The 21,880-nt window shown below is 51.2% G+C and overlaps 1 protein-coding gene across 1 annotated transcript; it reads right to left on the bottom strand.

Annotated features, from left to right (window-relative positions):
• Positions 1-1,227: 1,227 nt before the first annotated feature.
• Positions 1,228-21,876, bottom strand: LOC126529242 (uncharacterized). Its single transcript, XM_050176842.3, has 2 exons — positions 18,171-21,876; positions 1,228-8,569 (listed from the first exon to the last, which is right to left on the bottom strand). The coding sequence occupies exons 1-2, from the start codon at positions 19,431-19,433 to the stop codon at positions 7,436-7,438; spliced, it is 2,397 nt and encodes a 798-aa protein (XP_050032799.2). The 5' UTR covers positions 19,434-21,876; the 3' UTR covers positions 1,228-7,435.
• Positions 21,877-21,880: the final 4 nt, after the last annotated feature.

Below are 21,880 nucleotides of genomic sequence, written 5' to 3'. Positions count from 1 at the left end.
CGCATCCGTTTTTGTTGTCCTTCCTTTTCCTATCTTAAAATATAAGCCATGTTCTACCAACAAGGCCAGTCCTACACCCTTCTGAATTTCATTTCAAATTAACTATTTGATTTAGAGCACTAGTTGGAATTATGGAATTAAAGGGAGTCAGTGCTAGAGGCAGACCCACCTTCCTTCTCTGCCTCCACATTTTGAAACACAGTTTCAGAAGGATGCTGGTATTACAAGAAATTCGCCTCCACCATTATGTCACTGTAATGAGTGAATGTGATTGGCTGGTACATATGTACAAATTCTCCAAATTTGTACATAATGATTTAATAAATTGTTGCATCATTAGGTTGTCAGTGAATACGGTAGTAATGAAGACACCAGCACCACCTTTGAGGTATTCCGCAAGCTCTTGTCATTTTACTTTGTTTTGTCCCGTATTCCAAGAGAGAGGAAGTTCACAAGTCTTGAGCACTGACCAACTTGGATCCTACAATCAGTGTGTGCCCTAAGGACTGAACTGAAAATGAGCAAGTGTTGGTTAATTAGTTAACCGTACACTATCGCACTGTTACGTCATGGCTTCTGGCGCTAAAAATGCATCTGTAAAAAATATGTATATCCCCTGCTCTTCTCTCAAAATTTTGGCTCATCCCAAATGAAGTGTGTAGTCCATGGGCTAAAAGAACTCTGTGTCTGGTTCTTGTTACAGAAGCTGCTCATCAGGGAATGGGTAGTTTTCAAGGTGACTTGTATATTCGGTTAAAAGAGAAAACCTTTAATAAAGAATATTCTTGTCAAGTGTGTCTGTTCTGCAAAAACAAAGATTTGTAGGTGTTCCGTTTACTGTCGGATAATACTCTACAGAGGCATTACTTGGAGGGTGCAAGCGCACAGGATGTAGCAGTTATTGTGACGTTTCCATTATAGGAAAGAAAATGCACTTATCGCATAAAGCAGTTTCTGGGCAAAGTGTGAAGTACCATCAGACGGTGAGAGTTTCCTCAGTGGGCGTATTTGGCGAGTGTTTTTACAGTACACACTATTACAGGTTCACAGGAAGACAGGCTTGGAAGTGATAACAATGGTCGAACAAGTGGCGTCGCTGGAGCCGATATATCGGCAAAGTGGCTTTCCTTCGTCAAGGCCTGATTTAGACAAATTCTCCTGTCTAAACATTGACTCAAGCAACATGTCCAAAGCTGTTCATTATTACAGCTATATTCACGAGTACACTGTCATTCGTAATCGTTTATTAGCCAGGCATCCGGCGAAAGCTGAAAGTTTAATGCAACACTTGTAAGCAGGTGACGAAAAAGAAACAGCTGACGGAGATGTAAGCAGAAGATTAGAGGTGAAAGAAACGAGGTAATGAGTGAAGTTTGGTGGCGCCAAAAGTCGCGAGAGCATTGCATATTGTGCGTGGACGGAGTACACAGATTGCAAACTACAGAACCGTGCTGAAGAATGTTGGCAGACAAACGGGCATGCAACTGCTAAGTTGCCCAACGTCACAGAGGTACAACTAAAAAAACAGCAAGACACGTCGCCATGAATCTGTCGTGCATGCCGGCGAACATTGCCAATTTCCCATGCGCCCGCCATAACTAAAAACATCTTGTGAACCCTGCAAGACAGCTTGAAAATGCCACAAGGACCTCGCGTGCAGTGTGTGCCTCTGGAAACTTCAACGACCTCGTTACTCTAACCAGGGGGGTGTTATTCTGGACCCTGTCAAATTCTGCCGTAATGACGAATTCAGCACCTTTCCAGCCGTGTAAGAATGACGTCAGGCGGCTAACTTCGGCAAGTCAGCCTCCTCTGAATCCGCCCCCTCTCCTTCAAAGGCCCATCTGCGCGCTGACGCTTGGGAAATAAGCCCTCTTGGTTGGTGGACCTTTCAAGGCACTGCTGGGCTCGTGTTAGGTATTAGTGACCCCCTTCGTCACCCTCTGTACTCTCTCTCCTCCCATTACAACCTCCGCACGCTCATCTGCCAGAAATTACCGCCTGTATATTTTCCACGAGCCTTTCCGCTAACTTTTATGACTATACTCTGTTCCATGGAGGAAGGAAAAATATAGGAGCAAGCACTGCATCGCGAGGCCACTGTGGTGGCCCAACATGTAACCTTTTGCTTTGAGATCACGGAGGAAGAATCGAGATTTGCTGAGACGTTTGCTTTCCAGTAGCTATGTTAGTAGTTTTTGTTCGGTGCGCGCTGGTTCAGCTGCCCAGCCGTGGTTCTGCCTGCAGAGCGGGAACAGTAAAACCAGCCGCGAACTTTGATGTGCAATCATGCGTTAAAATTAAATTAAAAATTTAAATTATGGGGTTTTATGTGCCTAAACCACTTTCCGATTATGAGGCACGCCGTAGTAGAGGACTCCGGAAATTTCGACCACTTGGGGTTTGTTACGTTTCGCCTCCGACGTGCGGTATAGCCGGCGCGGATGTAACGGACGCCGGGGCTTCGTTCAAAGCGGCGGACATTTTGGCCAGTTCAGCGCTGCCACAACGCCTCCTGCCAAGCGCGTCCAGGCATGTTTCAATGCCACATGTCTTCGTGTGTGCGTGTGTGCATGTTGGTGCCCACGCTTGTCAAAGCGCGGCAGCCGGGGAGAGGAGCTCCCCAACGGCGAAGCGAGGAGGTCTGACCGGCGCCGGCACGGCGGATACGTCACTTCTTGTCACAACGTGTCCATGCGCCGCCGTCACGTGCGCCTCATCCGAGTCGTTCCTTCTTGCCCTCGACTCCGAGAGTATAAAAGCAGCTGCCCCCGGACGCCAAGAGAGAAGCTTCGATTTATTCAGTCGAGTAACGTGGTCTCCTGTTTCTCCACTTCGGTCGACCTGACCGGCCGCTCTTTTGCGATGCTAGAATAAACAAGTTGTTCTGTTAGCAGTAGACTCATCCTTTGCCAGGACCTTCGGATGCTTCCAGCTGCGCCCCAGGCCGCCAGGCCAACGCTACCCTTGGGGCTTGCGACCCATTTGCAACAGGTTCTTTAACGTGCACTTAAATCTAAGCACATGGGTGTTTTTGCATTTCGCGATCACGTGTTGGGCAACGAAGTTGGCTTCAATCATGTTGCGGTATGCTCCCTCCTGTCATTTTCCGTCCTCCATGCTCCATTCCATACTTACCAGTTAACGCTGTGGAGGCCAGAGACGCTTCTTGCAGTGGCTTCGTTCGCACTTGAACATAGTCCGATGTTTTTTTTACTGCAATTGTGCGCACCTTTTGTTTATATAGGCTCAGTGCTGAATGACACAAGGTTTAACTCTTAGAAACAAACACACTGTGGTATGCGGCTGCTAATGCGTTGTTTTAGATCATTCTTGTTTTTGTTCTTTACGGGTTTTTTATTTGCAACCCGTCGCGAGGAGCCTAACGTGCGTGCTCCTGCAAGCGAACACTGTTGGTGCGCAGCGAAGCATGGATGGAACGTGCAGAGTGATAACTTTTCTTGACCGAACTCCTTGCGTAGCTTCCACAGCGTTGACTGCTATGTATGGAACGGAGCACAGGGCTTCAGGGTTGTCACGTGACGCTCCCTCCTAGTCTTTCAGTCCCTCCGTGTCGGCTCCGATTGGGTCACGGGGCCCTCCGATTGGCTCAAAACGCCAACGTGGCAGAATTGGGAGTATCCAGAATAGCACACCCAGGCCATCATCGAAGACGCCGTTTTGACAACCCCGAAGCCACTTCGGAACGCAAGGACGCTTCACCACGAGCTTGTTTTGTGTTCGTGCGCGTGACGTCACCACCATGGTCCGCCATGGGGACTGACTGCGTCTTCGCGCTGACTCGGCGTCGCGACAGACGTACGTGCACCTCTCAGGATGAGTATAACTTTTTTCTGGCGTCGGGGGCCGTGGAGTTGCGCTTGAACACGCTCGCGAGCTTCGCCGAAACCCTCGCTTTATTTTTGGTGGGGGCGGCGGTGCCGCCGCCAGCACACATTTTCTGACATGGTGCCTACTCGTCGACGCTGGGGGAGGGGGAAAAAAAACAACGAACGGGTGTGTATTTCTGAACCGCTCTTTAGAGCGCGCCTCTTCTCGGTTTTAGAAAACGTGTCGCGCGTGTGCGTTGCACGCATGCTTGACTTTGGGGCACTCGCAGGTTTACTAGCCGTCTTTCCCTTTCCCCCCGAAACTTCGCAGTCCTCCTTCCCTAGGCCGATGCGTGTGCGCCGCGCTTTTTTCGTGACGGCTCGTATAGATTCCCGGCAGGTTTGTGGCAATAGAATACGGGCTCTTTCCTCGCCGTTGTCTGGTTTGCGATGCGACGCGGTGCGCTGACAGCTAGCAGACGGGTTTTGGACAAGGCGGACGTACGCATTCCGCCATGATGGCATATGGTACAGAGAGAGAAAGAGAGAAATAACATTTATTAGGTAGCGAAGGAACTGAAGCCCAAGTCCGGGCCTCCTGGTAGGCTCATGCCTCCTGGGTCCAGCACGTTAAAGTGCTAGCTGCACCAGAAGCGGCCACCATGGCTTTTCAAACTTTCGTTGGGGAGTGGTCCAAGTTTTTCGCGCCGGGGTGGAACGGCGGGGTGACGTACGTGCTCTTAAAGAATGTTTCCCATCTGGTGATCTGCCGAGGCACCGCGATGGCGAGGCAGTCGGTAGCGCGCATTCCTGTCTGGGTCTCCTGTACAGCGATGTTATCTCTGTTGATGGGACGCTATAAATAAAACCACGTGGATCTAGATCGAGATAACAGATCCAGCAGCCAAGACTACTAAATCACTGTCGTAAGATGTAGCACTCAGTCATACGTTTGTCGAATAGAGGGCTCCTTGTGGCTCAAAGATGAAATGGGAGAGAACTGCTGGGCGACGCCTTCATCGCGATCTCGACAAGATATCCACCACCCCGTTGAAATCTAAAGACAGAGGATGCCGCTGCCTGGCGTAGGCTCCAGACAGGCACTTACACGAACCTACACATATTACATCGCGTACACCCCACAGTCTACAGGGACGAATGCCCGTGGTGCGGGGCCGCACCAACCCTATACCACATTACGTGGGAGTGCACACTACACAACATAGAACACCCCGACACGAACACCACGAGGGAGCAATGGGAGGCACTGCTGTCCAGCTCGGCTCTCGACGACCAGCTCTTGCTGATACAGAGAGCTGAGAAGATGACAAGAGCCATCTTCTCAACTCGGGGCCCCTGAATATTGGCGATCCTTCTGATTATTCTTTTAATAAAGTTTATCTATCTATCTATCTGATTCCCTGTGACGTCACAGATTTCGACCGCTACTATTACCCGAGAACTGATAATCGTAGATCAACAAGAAATTAATTCGAACATCAAAGTGGCAGGTTTCTTTCAGATATTTCCCGAGTTATAAAGGATCGAAACCGGCAATGAGAGGCAGATCGCGGAGTTTGCGGCGGTATAAGTACGTATATCCAGTTTCGTCGTTTGGTGAACTGTGATTTTCCCTGCTACCGAGTCGAATCATCCTGCCGAGCAAACGCCGTAGGAAAAAAAAAAATGTCCAGCGAAAGAATCGCAAGAGGAGTTACGCGGAGGTATGGTTGCTAGAGGTCAAAGGTGATTCTCTGGACAACGACGTTAGGGGAGTCACAGAAAAGTAATTTTCCAGGCGGGCAGGTGCGAAGGGTAAAAACCCCTTCATCTACGCGCCACCGCCGCTTTTACCATGGTCGGCGAAAACGTGTATGGAAGGGGTTTTAGCGCTTTATGGAAGGGGTGTCGCGAGCAAATTTCCGGACGAACAAGCGCTAAGGGCGTTCAGTGAGTAATTCTACAGCCGAACGAAAGCGAAAAGTTATAGAAGAGTGAACTTGCATCATACTAAACTGTTCAGTGGCTCTCAAAGCCTACACCACGTGCCTACATACCATGCGTATTGCGGCTATTCGCGTTACTACGTCACGCCGGGCTCTGCGACTTGCCGGCACATTTGCCGGCCTGTGAATCTGGCACCATCATACTATATAGCACCACCAACGCTTTCCGAGGGGCTTGCCGACGCCTCGAACGAGTTCACAACCTTCGGGATATTCAGCGAGAATTTCACCTCGTAGTGTCCAAAAATGAGTATAAGAGAATAGGAGTTGAAAACGAAACTATAAAAAATGCAGATTGCTCTTGGCTGTCACAACAGCACATACGTAACACATTTTGCATTGGTCCATATCACACACCAGGCATTTATGCATGACGAAGGCGCACACTTGGCGATCGAAGGCGAAGAATGTCCGCGTATAGCTGTGCAGCAGGGGAGCAAACTTGTTAATGGCGAAGGTGGCTGTTTAGCTCGACGTCGAATGCTCGAAGAATGTGAACACGGCAAAATTTGCTTGCGCCGAAACGTCTCGACTAAGTCGCCGGGTCACGTTTGAGGCATGGGTCTTTGCATTTGCCATTTTCATTGCGTAGCATGCCGGTCCCTCGCTGCTTTTATTAGTCCTTCGCGATCAGAATCGATGTATCCGTACTTGATCGCAGCGTCTCTCCATTTACGAAATCGTTTTACGTGTCCTTTGGTGTAAGGAACATTGCATATAGAAGGCGTCGCTAGTAAATAACATTTTTTACTTCTTACTGACACGGTCCGACCTCGAGTGCTTCGGACAAAATGCTGTACATATATGAGGCGGCTGACCAGCGTATACTATGTTAATCCACCTTTGCGACCGATTGCAAGACAAAGCGCACGCGCGAGGCTGTCCCCTGGCCGGCACTCCGTCACGACGCAGTTTCTTGCAAATTATACACGTATGTTGAGAATATGGCCATGGTGTAGCAGGTTTCTATTCCACTTGCTTGGACATGAGATGAATACCACTGGCTCTTTTTTTTTTCATCACTTCCTTTCTTTCGTTTCTCACCAATACACCTGATTATGCCAAGCCTGTTGCCAGGCTACCTCTCCTGATACCATTAAACTTTCTCTCTTGATCACAGAGAACGCGCGAGGTACCCACTACGTGGACAGGCTCAATTAGAGGCGCTGTACCTAGCTATGTTGCAAGTGCGTACGACTAGGTAGAACCACTTTTCAAGTGCATTAGGAAGTGAAAATAGCGTCGACAAAGCTTTGAAGAACACGTCAAAGGAGTTTGAAATATACTGTTCTCTGCACACGCTTTCCAGCGCGCGCCTGAAGCACTCCAACGCTTGCTGCCGACTTAAAGCGCAAGAATTTTCTTGTTTCGTTAAGGCTGCACCGATATGCAAGGCCTAACAAAGACACGTCGGTATCGACGATGACGCGGGGACCGCCTGTCAGGACAGCTACCGGTGTCCCCTGCGAGCTCTTCCGCGAGATTTGTATATTACACGCCGGTCGTTTAGCACACTGAACGCGTTTTTGCGCCGGCACGATCGACACGGCCTAGAATAAGCGTCCACCGCGATGAACCGCGCATTCACACCTCCCAAAGTCAAGCCTTGCCGTTGTTCTCCAACTCGTCCTCAATGACCAGCGGCCTCTTGTTGCTGAATCGACGCTCGAGGTTAGGCTTGCACGACGAGCGCCTGCTGGGCGAACTGTGTTGCTGCGCCGCCGCCGCCACCGCCGCCCCCTGCGACGGCAGACGCTTGCGGTACGGCCCCGTCCCGGCGTCGGCTGGCATCGTAGTAGTGGCCAGCGGGGGGACCTGCTGCGAGTCGGACAGGTGCCCCACCGACGTGCTCGCGACCAGCACGCCCGCCGAACGAGTGCCGCGCAGCCGGGCCGCCAGGCGGCCGAGCGGGGCGAACGCCACGAGCGCCACCATGCCCTGGGCGGCGAGGCAGCCGAAGAACGCGTACCACAGCTCGTGCATCCGCAGCGCCACAGCAAGCGGCGGCGACGACCACGTGACCACCGCGAGCAGCACGATCGCCGCGAGCCGGAAGAAGCGGACACGGTCGGCGCGGAACTCGACCTTGGCCGGCTTCGTCTGCGGCGGCGGCCCCCCGCAGAGCCTCGGCGCGACGAGGCTTAGCAGAGTGGCCGCTGTCAGCAGCATGGCGGCGATGGGCAGGCCCAGAAACACCGCGGCGCCCAGGGAATCGTTGAGCAAGCACAGTGGCTCGCCGTACAGCGGTCTCAGCGGCCAGTCCGGTTGCAGTCTGTCGATGGCCAACGCCGCGGCGACTATGGCCGCCGGACTGAACCAGCAGAGTAGGCCTAGCTGGCGTATGGAGCGCCCGTCCGGACGCATGCTACGCAGCGCGTGCAGGGCTCGGTATGCGTCGCCGGACAGCGCCACGGTCCAGGCGACGCAGGCGAGGTTCCAGTAGTGCCAGGCCACGGCGAGGGCCGCGCAGCCCCGGCTGAAAGGCTCGATGTGAGGCTCGAGCAGGAGGGTGAACTGCGACAAGATGGCGCTCGCTGCGAGGCAGGCGGCCATCTTGTGGCGGCGCACGTGCAGTTCGAGCAGCCTGGTGACCAGAAGGACGGCGAGGCACAGGATGGACACGCCCAGTGCCAGCCTCGCCGCGAACAGCAGGGCGGGCGTCCACATGAAGCTGATGCGGTGGCAGGCGCAGACCAGTGCGTACCAGCCGATCGTTCGGTTCTGGTCGTTGACCTGCACGTAAGAGTTGGGAAGGAGTAACGTTTTGTAGATGATATATAGAGAAGCACTTCGTCATCGTTACCTTTTGGTACGCAAGTACTCCAACCGAAACGTCAACATTCACTTCAAAGTGAATTCTGAAGCTGCTACAGTGGAATGCAGAATGGGCGCGCAGATGTGTGCGGCGTTGCATTAGGACGTTATCCTGCAGCCACCGCGCGTTAACACTGATCCATCGATCGATCATAAGATGGCCGATATTTCCTCATTTTCGGCGTGCACTCTGGATTTTACACTCTTTCGGGTGTACTTTGTCACAACGACAATCGCTATCATTCTAAACGGCATTTACTTCCTATAATGTTTCATATGTGGTGTCCCCTTGGCAGGAACAATATATGCACGTCGTCTGCGTTCTTGGCATGAAAGAACCAGGCGCTCTGACCCGTCTGCAGCAGATTTCTTTGGCCATAATATGCCGTACGTATAACAAACCGCGATGTATGTATGTATGTATGTATGTATGTATGTATGTACGTACGTATGTATGTATGTACGTATGTATGTATGTACGTATGTATGTATGTACGTATGTATGTATGTATGTATGTATGTATGTATGTATGTATGTATGTATGTATGTATAATGGTGGGCAACGGTATATCCCGAAGAGTGTACGTTAGAATTAGTATCTTTCTTTAAGTACGCCCTTAAAACTAGTACACTGTGTAGGGTGTAAGCTTGGTCTTCAATCGCGTGTATTCTCTTTAACACTGCGAACCCAGGCCCAATTATCACAAGAAAGCTCTTGCGCTATAGAATATTCATATGAGCAAATTACAGCCCGTCCTGATGTTGCACATATTAGCGAAGGCGAGCAGCCAATTGCCGAGGAGCACTTGAGAATAAAAACAATATTTGGGAATGCGGCCCCTCGTGCTTCGCCGCGAACAGCGTGCGCGCATCTCACGTACGTATAACGTTCCTGAGAGGTGAGTAACGGCGAAGAGCGTTAAAGAAAATTCACACAAGATTAATAATGATCACTATCCGTGAAGCTAATTAAATTGGACCTTGCAACGTGTGTTATTCGCACCTTCCGAGCTACGGCAGTAAAAACTTTCACATTCTATATGGTGGGCGCAGACTAAAGACTACGAAAACTAAACTAAAATTGCCGCGCGACTGGCCGCTGGTGGCACTTTGCGTGTACTCGCGGGCTTCTTTCACGCTCGGAAAAACACTTTTACGTAGCACGTATTGAGCAGCAGGAAGCTGTATCGGGAGATTTTCATGTTGCTGTACAACTTTCTCACTGACACTTTCCATCTAATTATAATATTTGAGAAGTTGATTCATTAAGACTAATCATGTAATTATACTGGATGCAAAAAATAATCTGAGTATCTCCAAGAGATGGCAAACAACGTTACCTTGGTTCGGTCCATCTACGTGGCATGTGTACATTTTTAAATCTTGGTGCATGACAGCTGGGCCACCCTGTATATCGCATTCTGTAGCGGAGATTTGTGTTGACCTTGCCTTCGGCGGTGATCTGTACGCTCGCTTCGCTCGTGAAGCTGTAATTTGGTTAGACATTTTGTTCAGCTTTAACACCTGACTTTCATTTATGAAAAGGTGACGAAACAGCAGCTGGAATATTATACCTGCACTACTGTCTAGGAGGTTATTTCAGTGCATATGCGTCCTGATATTTTTTTTTCTGGTTGATATTCATGAATGTTTCAGGTAAAACTGTGTACAACTAGGGCACTGTGTTGAAAAAAGGTGTCTCATTCGAAAAGGTACTCCATTCGGCTTTTAAAAATTATAATTCTCACACCGCTGCCTTGTCTCGCAAACGAATAGCCGGTAGCAGGAACTCAATTTGCGCATTAAAAAATGTCGACAGTAGCCTGCGACTCTCATTGCGTGAGGCAAGCTGTATTTTATCCTCCAGCATCAAAAATGTTCTTGGCCACCACGTAAAAGCCACGCTACTCGTGTTGGCTCGCTTCCAAGTCAACGCTGACAACACAACTACCACGCACCGTTAACGTCATCACGACCATGACAGTGAATTAAAGGAGCCGTGAAATGCGCATTTCATTGAAGCTCAAGAAAGAGCCCTGGGAACGAGAGGCCCGATTTAGCGAACCTGTTTCCAAAATATCCATCAAAAACTGAATGCCAAAGTAGTAGACAGTATTTTTATTGCGATAACAATTATATGGACACTTCAGGCGCATTTCTGCCGTCGCCGTCGCCGTGAGGTTCTGTATAAAGTACAAGGGCGACAAAATCGTCGCCGCGCACCGTATGCTGTATGTGCGAGTGATAGCGTGCGAGGGTGAGCCGGCGATCAAGGCTCAATCTCGCGCACTCGACGGCGGTAAGCGGGGAGGAAGCGCGCCGCCTTCCGTTGCGCGCAATGCTTCGGGAGGAGGGTAGGGAGCGGGGGCGCGTTCTACTCCGGGTGGCCGCGTGCGCCCGGCCGGGCCGCTGTATCTTGAAAGCCATCTGCGACGGGTACACAGTCCGCGCTGCGCTGTGCTTTTGCGGTGTACTTCGTGTTGATGCGAGTGGCTGCACGAAGGTAAATTCGCTCGCTGCTGCTGCCGCGTTTCCTTACTGCAGCGTTTTGAAAGCGAGTTTCCGCCGTCATCGAGTGAGCTGTACTAACGTTGGTTTGTGCGCGCGTGACACCATGCTTGTTAATTTAGTTAGTATGCCTACGTTTACAAGTTAATACGGCTGATAACAATATTATCCTTACTTCGTATAGCTGTCCACTAATGTGCTATCGCAATCGATGCTTTGCCTTTAGGGCGAAACTGCGACTTTCTTTAGTTTTAGCGCAAACGTTTGCCGTTTATGAAATACTGGGTTACAGAAGCCGTGGCCAGCAGTAGCAACGCTGGTAGCAACATCTTGTGATTTTTTTATCCAACCCCAACGTGTTAGACAGTGTTAGAAACGTTTTGAAGACAAAATTTTCTTTGCTGACTTCACCCGGAGTTGGCATATCTGGGATCTGGTTATCTTATAACCACTTCAAAAAAAAGAAGTCCTTTTCACGCTCCGAAGTGCCTTAGTGAGTCGCAACAGGCATCAAAATGTAAGTATCAATGAGAAAATAAGCGATAATTAGTCGTGAAGTGGGTAAAATTTTAACTAGCGCCAACGTAGTCGAAAATTAACCACATTGCACTATACTTCTGTAAAGGGTGCACCGCCGTATATACATACTTGTTGAGGCAAAGCCGCCGTACGGCACACTTTTGGAAAATGGAGCGAGTTCGCTTGGAGTAAGCGGGGCTCACTCGAGGCGATGTTGCCTGGACGGCGGCTTCACCGGTGCCCACAGGAAGCGAGGATTAGTCGCAGAATAGGTAAAATTAACGGAACGGGCCTAATTAGCGCCAATACAGTCGAAAAATCACCCGCGTTGCACCATAGACTGCACAACCACCGGGATCGATCTACCGGCCTATTGGTAAAACAAAGAAAAGGGTCATCCAAGTGTCGCTCGCTAAAGAAGCCAAGGTTAACGTAATTGTGCTTGAAATACGATCCGAATAAGATGCGAAATGAGCGAATCCTGAACAGGAAAAAAAGACGGAAGGCAGAAACATTTAATCCTCGAACCATTTGAACCACCATGTACGTCTACCTTGTCTTTTTTAGTGTCGACACTTGGTTGAACATTTCTTTCTTCGTTACATGGCTGCTTTAGTCGAAAAGAAACTACAAAAACGGACTGCGTGTGTGGGGATGCGCGACTCTCACGCGTCCCTTGATATGTTGTTTTCCCGCACGGCTCGCGTGGCCTGGCGCCCGCGGCGGTCGGAGTGGGTGAGTCGCAGAACGAGAGATGGCTCGAGTGTTGCGCTGCTAACGCCACCGACAGGCGGGGTTACTTGGGCGCCGAAAGACAAGGCGCTATCTCTTTGGTTCGGGACAGCAAGCAGTGCGGACGTGCCGTGCCGCGCGTGCGCCGATCCATGCTTCTGCGAGACCGTCTCGCGTGGCCGCCTTCGAACGCGCCCACCGTTCGCGTGACCGTACACGCGAACGACCAGGCGTTGGGATCCAGCATGGGGCGAACATATTCGCTCGCTATCCGGTCGCGGTGAGTCGGACTTCTAGATTTGTCGCGCGCCCATCGGCATGTTTTGTGGATAGCAACTCGGTCAGCAGGCATTGATCTATGAAAGGTGCAATAAATGCCCTTGTGATTGTTTGCACTACTGTGTTGTCGTTCCTTTGTTCCAAGAGTACGGGAGGAAAACCCCACACGTGTTAACTTTTATGTTGTTGCCGATTCTACATCAGCAGCCAAGTAAAATGTGGTTGGTCACTGCAATAGTATCTGCGTCCTTTATGATTAGACTCGACGTCACCATCGCGGCCGCTAACGCAAACGTCTACGTTGTTGTGAAGTCGGGGGTCCGTCCGGCCACGAAGGTTCCATGTATGGTGCCATGCCAGGTGCCGGGAGAAAGAAAGGTCCCGAGCAAAGTTCATGAGATGAGAAAAAGGTTTATACAGAAATTTACATGATCGTGGTTCACGAAAAAACGGCTTCATGACTCTCGGAGCGCTATTTTAGTTTTTTTTTCTTAGTTTTTTTTAACGATTGGTTTATGGTGACTGCAGTACACATTGATGTCTTCTGCATTCGCAATGTCCCTCGTGGATCTTAAAATCCACACACGAGAAGTGCTTCGTCGTGGGCTCGGTGGGGTCGGGGTGGCAGCGCATTGCCCATCTTCATTATAAAATTGTAATGAGCGCGCTTGGAGTTTTACCTGCTCTTGCATGCTGTTCGTGTAAGATAATGCAAAGCTTTTTCTTGCTCCGAGAACTATTTATCGGGACTGCGCAAATGTTCGAAATTTCGAATGCGAATCGAATGGCATCTGCTACACTCGATTCGCATTCTGTTCGAGAGTTCACATTCGAAATTGTCATTCGTTTCTTCTGAATACGATGGGGGAGAACACTTATTGGAGTCTTGAGAAAGAGAGAGAGAAAAAAAAAACGATTTAGTGCCGTGCAGAGGCACTAAAGTTCCTCAGCGAACGCATAAGTCCAATGACTTCTGCTCCATAATGTGCAATTGATAATGACTCGCTTTTAGGCATCCCGTGTACGACTTCGTTGTGTCAGTTTCATTATATGGCCAGTCTGCACCATGTTTGCATCCCTTTAACAATCCATCACAGGTGTGCGCCAATGTGACAACTGATGCATCAACGACAACGACGCTGTGCACGCGAGCTCTCGCACCCTCATTCCGAAGTACTGTAGTCCTTACTCTGAAGTGCCGAAGTATTTGATCTGTTCGCTGATTGTTCTTAGTGCAGGCTCCCACGCTGGCTGTGTTGCAACGCAACGCCATCACCGACACAAAGCACCGTGTACGCTGCTAGGGACACTCATGGCCCGCGGAGCTGGACTGGTGGTACGGACGTTCAAGAAACGTTCTTCGAAAGCGTGCTTCTGTATGTACGCATGAGCGACTTGGCTCCCGATCTCTAAAACCCCCTAATCCTTACAACCTATCCCCTTTCCCTTTCATCCATATGGTTAATACCAAGGGACGATCGTATCTAGAGAGCAAAATAAACGTGTTCAGCAAGCGATCCATAGGCCTTTCACCGCTTCAGCGAACGAGATGTAGGCAAGACAACTTTTATTTTATAATCATTGGTCATTAAGTTTCAAGGCGAATTCGGGACTCCGACGATACGTTACGTTGCATTTACATTTCATGCCGACCCCGGCATCCCATGCCGGCCTTCACTGCCTCACGATATGTGCGGGACTGTAACATAACATATCCCTCTTCTTGCAGCAAACACGACACTATACGTGCATCAGGTGACGCGCTGTTACCCCGTTTGGATACTGTAGTCGTCATACGGTGTCATAAGCGTTAAAATCAGGTATTTCTTCATTTACAAGCTCGTCAGCTGTCGTATGGACACCCCTTTACGACCCTCTAATTGATATGTCTGTCAAATAATGCCTATAAGGCTCGTTTTATTTTTCTATTTTTTTCACCAAATGTACTCCGTGCGAACCTGTGATTTCGCTTTGTTTGGAAATGAGGAAGTATTTGATATTCGGAGGTTGTTTCTCCCGAATATTAGCGTTCTATTTGAAAATGTCACATTTCGAACACCCCTGCTATTTATTAATCGAACAAGAAGCGTTTTTACACGTTTGTACAATCACCCGTGTTTTCAACAGAAAACGTTGCATAAGACATTCAAAGAAAATGCCTTGCCAGAAAATTTCGCTCAGCCTTTGCTCTTAGCTGTACACGTGCTCTCTTGAAAAAGGTCGTCTTTTTTCGCGACGTTGTATCCGTCACAGCAATTTTCTCGTAATGTCTTCAAGAACACCTTACAATAAAAAAAGTCAGTGCGAGATATGCGAAAGAAATGCGAGCGGCAGATGTCAGAGAAATGCATTGGCATCACGTCGAACCTTCTTGAAGACCAGGATCTATGATTTAAACAGTCTTCACCATATAGCAGTGTTGTTCAGGAGCTCACTCGACACACGACGGTGGTCCAGAGTAGTCCACCACCAGTAGCCATATATATATATATATGTGTGTGTGTGTGTGCGTGTGTGTGTGGTCATATCATAAGAAGCCAACAAACACCCTTTCCTCTCGTTTCTATATATCTATATATACACCACGTGACCGCTTTGCCACACTTCACACACATACACTTTTTTCCGCTTAGACACTCCTAACGCTAGCGCACTAATATTTCATTGCGATAGCAATTATATGGGCACTCTAGGTACGTTTCTGCCGTTGTCGCCGCCGTCGCCGTGGTGTTCCGCATAAAATCCAAGGGCGCTAACATCGTCGCCGCGCGCCGTATGCTGTACGTGCAAGTGAAAGCGTACGAGGGTGAGCCTACTATGGCGGCTCAATCTCGCGAGCGAAATGGCGAAAAGCGGGGAGGACGCGCGCCGTCTTCCGTCGTACGCAAGGCACCGGGGGGGGGGGTTCTAGTGCGGCGGCGGCTGCGTATGGCGTGGCCACGTGGGCCCTAACTTGAAAACCATCTACGATGGGGACAGAGTGCGCCGAGCACTGATAGCTTCGTATGCGCTCTGTTCACGCGGCTTAGTTCGTATTGAAGCGAGAGGCAGCACGAAGGTCAATTCGCTCGCTGCTGCTGCCGCGCTTCCTCGCTCCAGCGTTTTGACAGCGAGTTTCCGCGGTCATCGAGTGAATGTGTTCATGTTTGCCTGTGCGCGCGTGATGCCATGCTTGTTAATTTAGTTACTAAGCGGATATTTACAATTTTATACGGCCGTTAAAACTAATATCCTCACTTCGTACAGTTGTCTACTAATTTGCTACCGCAATCTATGTTTCTCCTTTCGGGCGAAAGTGCGACTTTTTTAAGGTATGTACAAAGAATTACTCCGCCGGGCCCGATCATGCAGACGCGGGCGGGGGCTGAGCTTGGGCTTCAAACGGCGGGCCCGGGCCAGGCCCAGGCTGAAACATCAGTCCCGTGCGCTGCTCTAATTCCGGCCTGTGGCCTGCCATTCTCAAAATTCTGAGGAATAACTTTGTCTACAATGTAAGACCTGGTCTGAGCAACGGTAGTGATAGACTGATGTGGCAATATAACCCGCGTATACCACGTGCCATATTGCATGGCATATAGCATACATATACCAAGGTCCTTCAATATTTTATCGAAGGATCCTGTATATACCTAAATATATACGGAGCCTCACGGCGACGCCAACGGCGAAATTGGGCTAGGAGGGTCCATATAATTTAAAGGGAGACTATAAGGAATGGTAACGTAACACTTTGAAGCTGTCATTTCTGTGAATTTCAAGAACCTAATGCTATTCCGATAATCCTGTCCAGACTTCAAACACGCCACACACCGATGATGGCTTGTGCCTGTTCCCAGTTCCCTCATATCGTGCCCATTATTTGAAATGTGATAATATCTCCGAAGACGTATACTCCGAATGTGCCTTCTTCCTGGAGTAAAAACATTTTACTTTAAACTGCATTAAGTAATTAACCCTTCCCGTTAAAGCGGGATTGCAGGAAATAAATTGTTTTGTACCGCTGTCAACCAGCCGTCGTCTGTGTCTGAAGGCTGAAGCTACCGGACCGATGTTTTGTTGGTTGCAAAGAAGCGGTTTTATTTTGGGACATCCCGCGAAGGACACTCAGAAAAGATACAGACCATTACACCAGACTTTATGCGTTTTCTACCGTTTAAAAGATCCTGGCGGTCCTTAATATATGACATATTCATCTTTTCGGGACTGCAGAGTTTCTGGCAAAGCCGGAAGTGTGACAGGCATGCTGAAACTGCTATATGTCTACGAGGTGCATTTCTTCCATGAAACTGCAGCGCATGTGTGCGTATAGCGTGTATTCGATGTAAAAGCAGCCGCCAGAGTGGATGATTCTATATCGGACCCATATACTTGTCTGCATGCCAGAAGACTGAGTGCCTGTTCGTGTATAGAGTTTTGCAGACATGTACGGCTGTTTTACAGGTATTCACTAAAGAAAGAAAGAAAGAAAGAAAGAAAGAAAGAAAGAAAGAAAGAAAGAAAGAAAGAAAGAAAGAAAGAAAGCACACCGATGGTGTATAATGGCAAGCGTACTTTACTGCTGGTCACGAGGTCGTGCGTTCGAACCCCGACTGCACGAGGCGACCGCGTTTTGTTGTTCACGGAATGCAAAAACGCTCGCGTACTACCGCGAGCTTCGCGCGCCGCGGTATTAAGCATCTCGGGAGGTGACAATTAATTATTTCAAATAATTACGTAAGACGCGGAAACGAGAGGACCCGAGCGGCTCCGACGCCATCTTGAAATGCCTGCACGAGCTTTCCGCGACGTCGTTGACTTTGACAGCGCCTGCACGCGTCTGGCTAATTGTTTACCGAAAAAGCAAATAAAGTGGACGTTACATTCTAAAAGGAAGCTATAGGACTGAACCTTGGATGTTCCGAGTATTCTTCCTGCGCTATATAAGCCAGCTTCAAATACGAGAAGGATGAATATTGAAGTCTCCAGACGTCGGCGCACGTAGTACCAGCGCTGCAGTTTCGGCGCGGAAATAAATTAAAAAAAAAAGAAGATAGTAGTTTAGTCTTCAATTTCTTCGTTAGAAATGTACCTTCTCGCGGGAAAGAGAATGAAAAATCGAATTTTGAAGCAAGTTCTTCAACTGTTCGAATTAATGTATGTCGTTTGCCCTTTCCGTGCTCCTTCCATGAATAAATATCAAGCCCCTCTGGAATCGAAACGTCCTCACTTAAGGGAAAATCAGACATCTACCCGTTCGTAGCAATGCTACAAAGGAAACCCATACGGATTCCTCGAAAGAAAAGCCTCGCAGTTAAAGAAAAATTCGTCCTGGTCCGGGTTTGGGTTTCCTTATGGGTTATGGTTTCCTAATGGGTTTCCTTATGGGTCCGTATGGGTTTCCTTTGTAGCAATTGCTACGAACGGGTGGATGTCTGATTTTCCCTTAATTACTTCTCTCCACCTTGCGGGTTTCCGCAGAACTATTACGTGAAACGCTCTCACCTCGGCCACCAGGAGGAACTGGTCGGGGGCGAACACCTGCCCTCGGCTCACGTTGAGCAGCAGCGACCCGTTGCGCAGCAGGCCCACGTGCTTGGACCCCAGCTGGATGACGGGGCAGGCGGGCGGCGGCTTGCCGAACGGGTCCGGCTGCGCCACGTCCTCGGGCACGCACATGCCTTCGGGCCCGGCCACCAGGCCCGGCGCGCAGCCCACCGGCAGGCAGGCGCCCGTCAGGTCGTCCCGCATGCGGCGGTCGTCGGGGCACTCGAGCGGCGAGTCCTCCGGGTTCCGCCAGACGCGGAACTCGATCTGCCACTGGTACGACACCACGGAGCCCTCGGGCTCCAGGTCGTCGGCGTACGCGCCGCACGCGAGCCGCTGCTTCAGCGTCACGTCGCACAGCGCGCAGTGGTAGTTGCGGTAGTTCCTCCGCGACACCCGGTCGTGCACGTACGCCGTGTAGGCTCCGCACCGGGACACAAGTTCGGCGCTGCCGTTGCGGCAGCGCGGAGCCGCCTCGGCGCCCGACGCGCAGGACCGCAGCAGGTGCGCCTGCGAGAAGTGCTTCCAGCTGGACCTCTGCACCCGCAGCATGCAGCGGTGCTTCTCGTTGCGGTCGGTCACCAGGAACCGGTTGTCGCCCACGTAGCTCAGGTTGCCGACGGCCACGAGCTGCCGCAGAGACCGCTCGTCGAAGATGACCACGGGACCGGGACCGCGACCTCCGAGAGGAGCGCTGTCGCAGTCCAAGCTCGCGGGCCACGTGGCCAGCCGGACGGCGTCGCCGTGGCAGGCGGCGCAGAATACGTTCCAGTACATGCGCTCCGAGTCGCTCGAGAAGGCCGGCACGTCCTCCAGGTAGTGCTTGACGGGAGGAACGTCCGCGCCGTCGTCGTCGCCGCCGTTCTCGGGGCCGCCCCTGTCCTCCCATCCCTCGCACAGTCGCCGCACGGCGTCGTCGGTGGGCCAGCGGGCGGGACACGCCCTGAGGGAGAAGAAACCGCTCGGGTGGCACTGCCAGGCGTGCGTGGGCTCGCGGCTCGGACTTCGCGGGGCGTCCACGCAGCAGTCGCCGAACTTGGCGCACGCGTAGTCGCACTTGCAAGCCAGCCGCGTGCTGTCGGGTCGCCCGTTCGAGCAGAGGTCGTCGTCCGAGTCCGGACAGAGGCCGGCGTTGAGCCGGTCGCCTCGAATGCTGCGCCAGTTGGAGGCCAGTGCCTGGGTCAGGCCGGCAGCCAGGACGAGGTGCGCCGCCAGCCACATTTCCGGATCGTCTCGATTGCCGTAGCTTTTTTTGCCGAACGATGGCGCCGACGATGAAGCTGGACGAGGCAGTGGACGTCCGCTGGCTTCGGGGAAGAGGTCGTCAACCGACCGGCTCTTCGCCTTCACGCAGAACACGTCGCACGTAACACATCAATCGCTACAAAAACCAAGCAAGTATCGTGGTAATGCCAGCAGATGACAACCGTCTGGTCGCCAGAGGCGCCGGCGTCGTGGTGTTGCCACGTGGTGGGATCATCACAGACGTCCGTCGACACTCGGTGCGGGACCAAACTCTGTCCCGGTCACAGAGCCGCGCACACACGCCAGCGACGTATCGAAACGATGCTGCAAAATGTCGAAGACGCGCGCATTCCTCGGAGCTACCGAACCGCGGTACCGGCGCCCGAGAACACGTGGTTCTCCTCGACCACGCCCGTCGAAACGGTTCGCACTGCGAAACTGCGCCGCTTTCCCGGTTCTCGCTTACGTTTCGCCACCGACAATCTCGAAAAGCCCGCTTGAAGAGCCCAGCGGCATCGCCGGCGGTGCACGACGTCAAAACATGGTGGCGCAACGCCGTCTAATCCGGGTCCATCGGCAACTAGGTTTCACCCTCCTGGACGCACAGACGTGCGACACCGACAGACAGCCAGGAGCAGGAGGAAAGGAACGGCCCGTTCCTGTCGCCGAGCTGCCGTATAGTCAGGCTCGCCGGGGCGGGCGACGGTTAACGCTGATGGGCGCCGGCGCGCGCTCCCAGTCTAGGGCAGCACGAGCTGCGCCACCGCCTTGTCGGCGACCGGGATCGTTGAGGCCCACTATTTTGGGTTCACCCGCGGCCACAGCGGCGGGCGCGAGCTGCGACGACGAACCCTCGCGGCGCTGTTGTGAGCCGCGCTTGCTGTTCAGGGAAATCGAGGCCAAACCGCCGTCGGTGTGCGTTCGCCTCTCCGTTGTGCGTTTCTGAGGAGGAGGATGGGGAGGGGACGTGGCATGGCTCAGTGACGGGTGCGGCTCAGTGGCTGCTCTTCTCGCGGGAGTTCGCGAGCGTCTATCCGCGCGTCGACGCCGGAGAGGCTCGGCCTCCGGCCTCGCGAAAGACTTGCTTTTGCTGCTGTCGCCTCGCAATGCCGCGCTCCAGTTTTCCCCCTTCTTTCTCTGGCTTTCTCTTTCTCCCTCTCTCTCCTTTTCGTTGCCTCTGCGAGCTTTTGCATTTGTTTGTTTCCTCTTTCTTTTGTAAGGAGGAGTGGGTTTCGAAGCGGTAGAAGAAACTCCCGGGCGTCAACTTCTTTCTTTCTTTCTTTCTTTCTTTCTTTCTTTCTTTCTTTCCTTCTTTCTTTCTTTCTTTCTTTCTTTCCTTCTTTCTTTCTTTCTTTCTTTGCGCCATTCGCTAGTTTTCGGCGCGGCTAGAAGTACGTGTGAGTGAGTGTGTGTGTGTGTTTTTCGCGGTGATCCGCAGTGTTCGCCAGACGGGGAGGTGGGAGGAAGGTGCCTACCTACTGGTAGAAGGGGGGAGTTGGAACACCATTTGGGCGCCGCCGCGGCCACCCTGCGGTTTTACACAATGCACTTGAGCAGCAGGGGGAGCGTTCTCGAAATAGCGAAGCGGCAAGCGGCGATTTCTCCGTTTTAATGAACAAGATTAGAATGTCGGGGTGCAAGACCCGCAACAGATTATATCTTCCTTGCGCTCCGCGTGGTTTTCCGTGGCAAGCACGCGGACAGGCCTGTTTGTTGAGCAGTTGGCCGGGGTGTGGGAAACGGTGGTTCTTTGCGTCACATCTGTCATCGTATACCGTCTTCTTTCTTGGACAAAAAGAAAGGGTGACAAGTCATGGCGGTTTCGCATGTATACTGCTGTACATGCTTTGTCTTTTGTTGTTTAATTAACTAGACTGGTCAAATCTTTTAAAAAAAGAACGCGCAGGTCCTCGTTCTCCACTTCAACGACTGCAATGCGTCAGCATCGGCGCCTGTCTGGAGGACAGTGATCGAAAGGTAGGAATTGTATCGAGCGCGACGATTGCCCGCCGTATACCTGTATGAGACTCGCCTTCCTATCTGTGACTTCACTACCAAGTAATCGCCACTCCGTGTTCACGTGGTGAGCTGGTACAACCCGGCACCGGTACTGCACAAACCTACATAACCAGTGTGGCAAGATAGACTTGTTGGTAGACCATGGTGACCTATATCGGTACATAAAGCGCTCGCAGGAACAAAGCCACATGAATAGGACACGAAACGACAGACAGCGCGATATACTTTCAACAACGTCTTTTTTTTTATTTTTCAGGAGTGTCGCACTTACACCATGCTTATCGACGCATGCAGATGATAGTAGCTCGTGCGTCGTTTTGCATATTCATGTGTGCATGGTCTTACGTGCGCTATCTACCTATGGACCTATACAGGGTGTTCCATATAATTTTAGCCACGCTATT

The sequence above is a fragment of the Dermacentor andersoni genome, chromosome 8 (genome assembly GCF_023375885.2).
Source record: "Dermacentor andersoni chromosome 8, qqDerAnde1_hic_scaffold, whole genome shotgun sequence".
Classification (NCBI taxonomy): Eukaryota; Metazoa; Arthropoda; class Arachnida; order Ixodida; family Ixodidae; genus Dermacentor; species Dermacentor andersoni.
Note: the sequence above shows the minus strand (reverse complement) of the source record. Positions and strands in the feature narration are given on the sequence as shown.

Excerpts from the sequence above, each read along its gene's own strand:
- LOC126529242 (XM_050176842.3), bottom strand. The coding sequence starts at position 19,433 with ATGTGGCTGGCGGCGCACCTCGTCCTGGCTGCCGGCCTGACCCAGGCA. Across the intron at positions 8,570-18,170 it reads AGTTCCTCCTGGTGGCCGAG|GTCAACGACCAGAACCGAAC; the intron begins GTGAGAGCGTTT and ends TCTTACGTGCAG.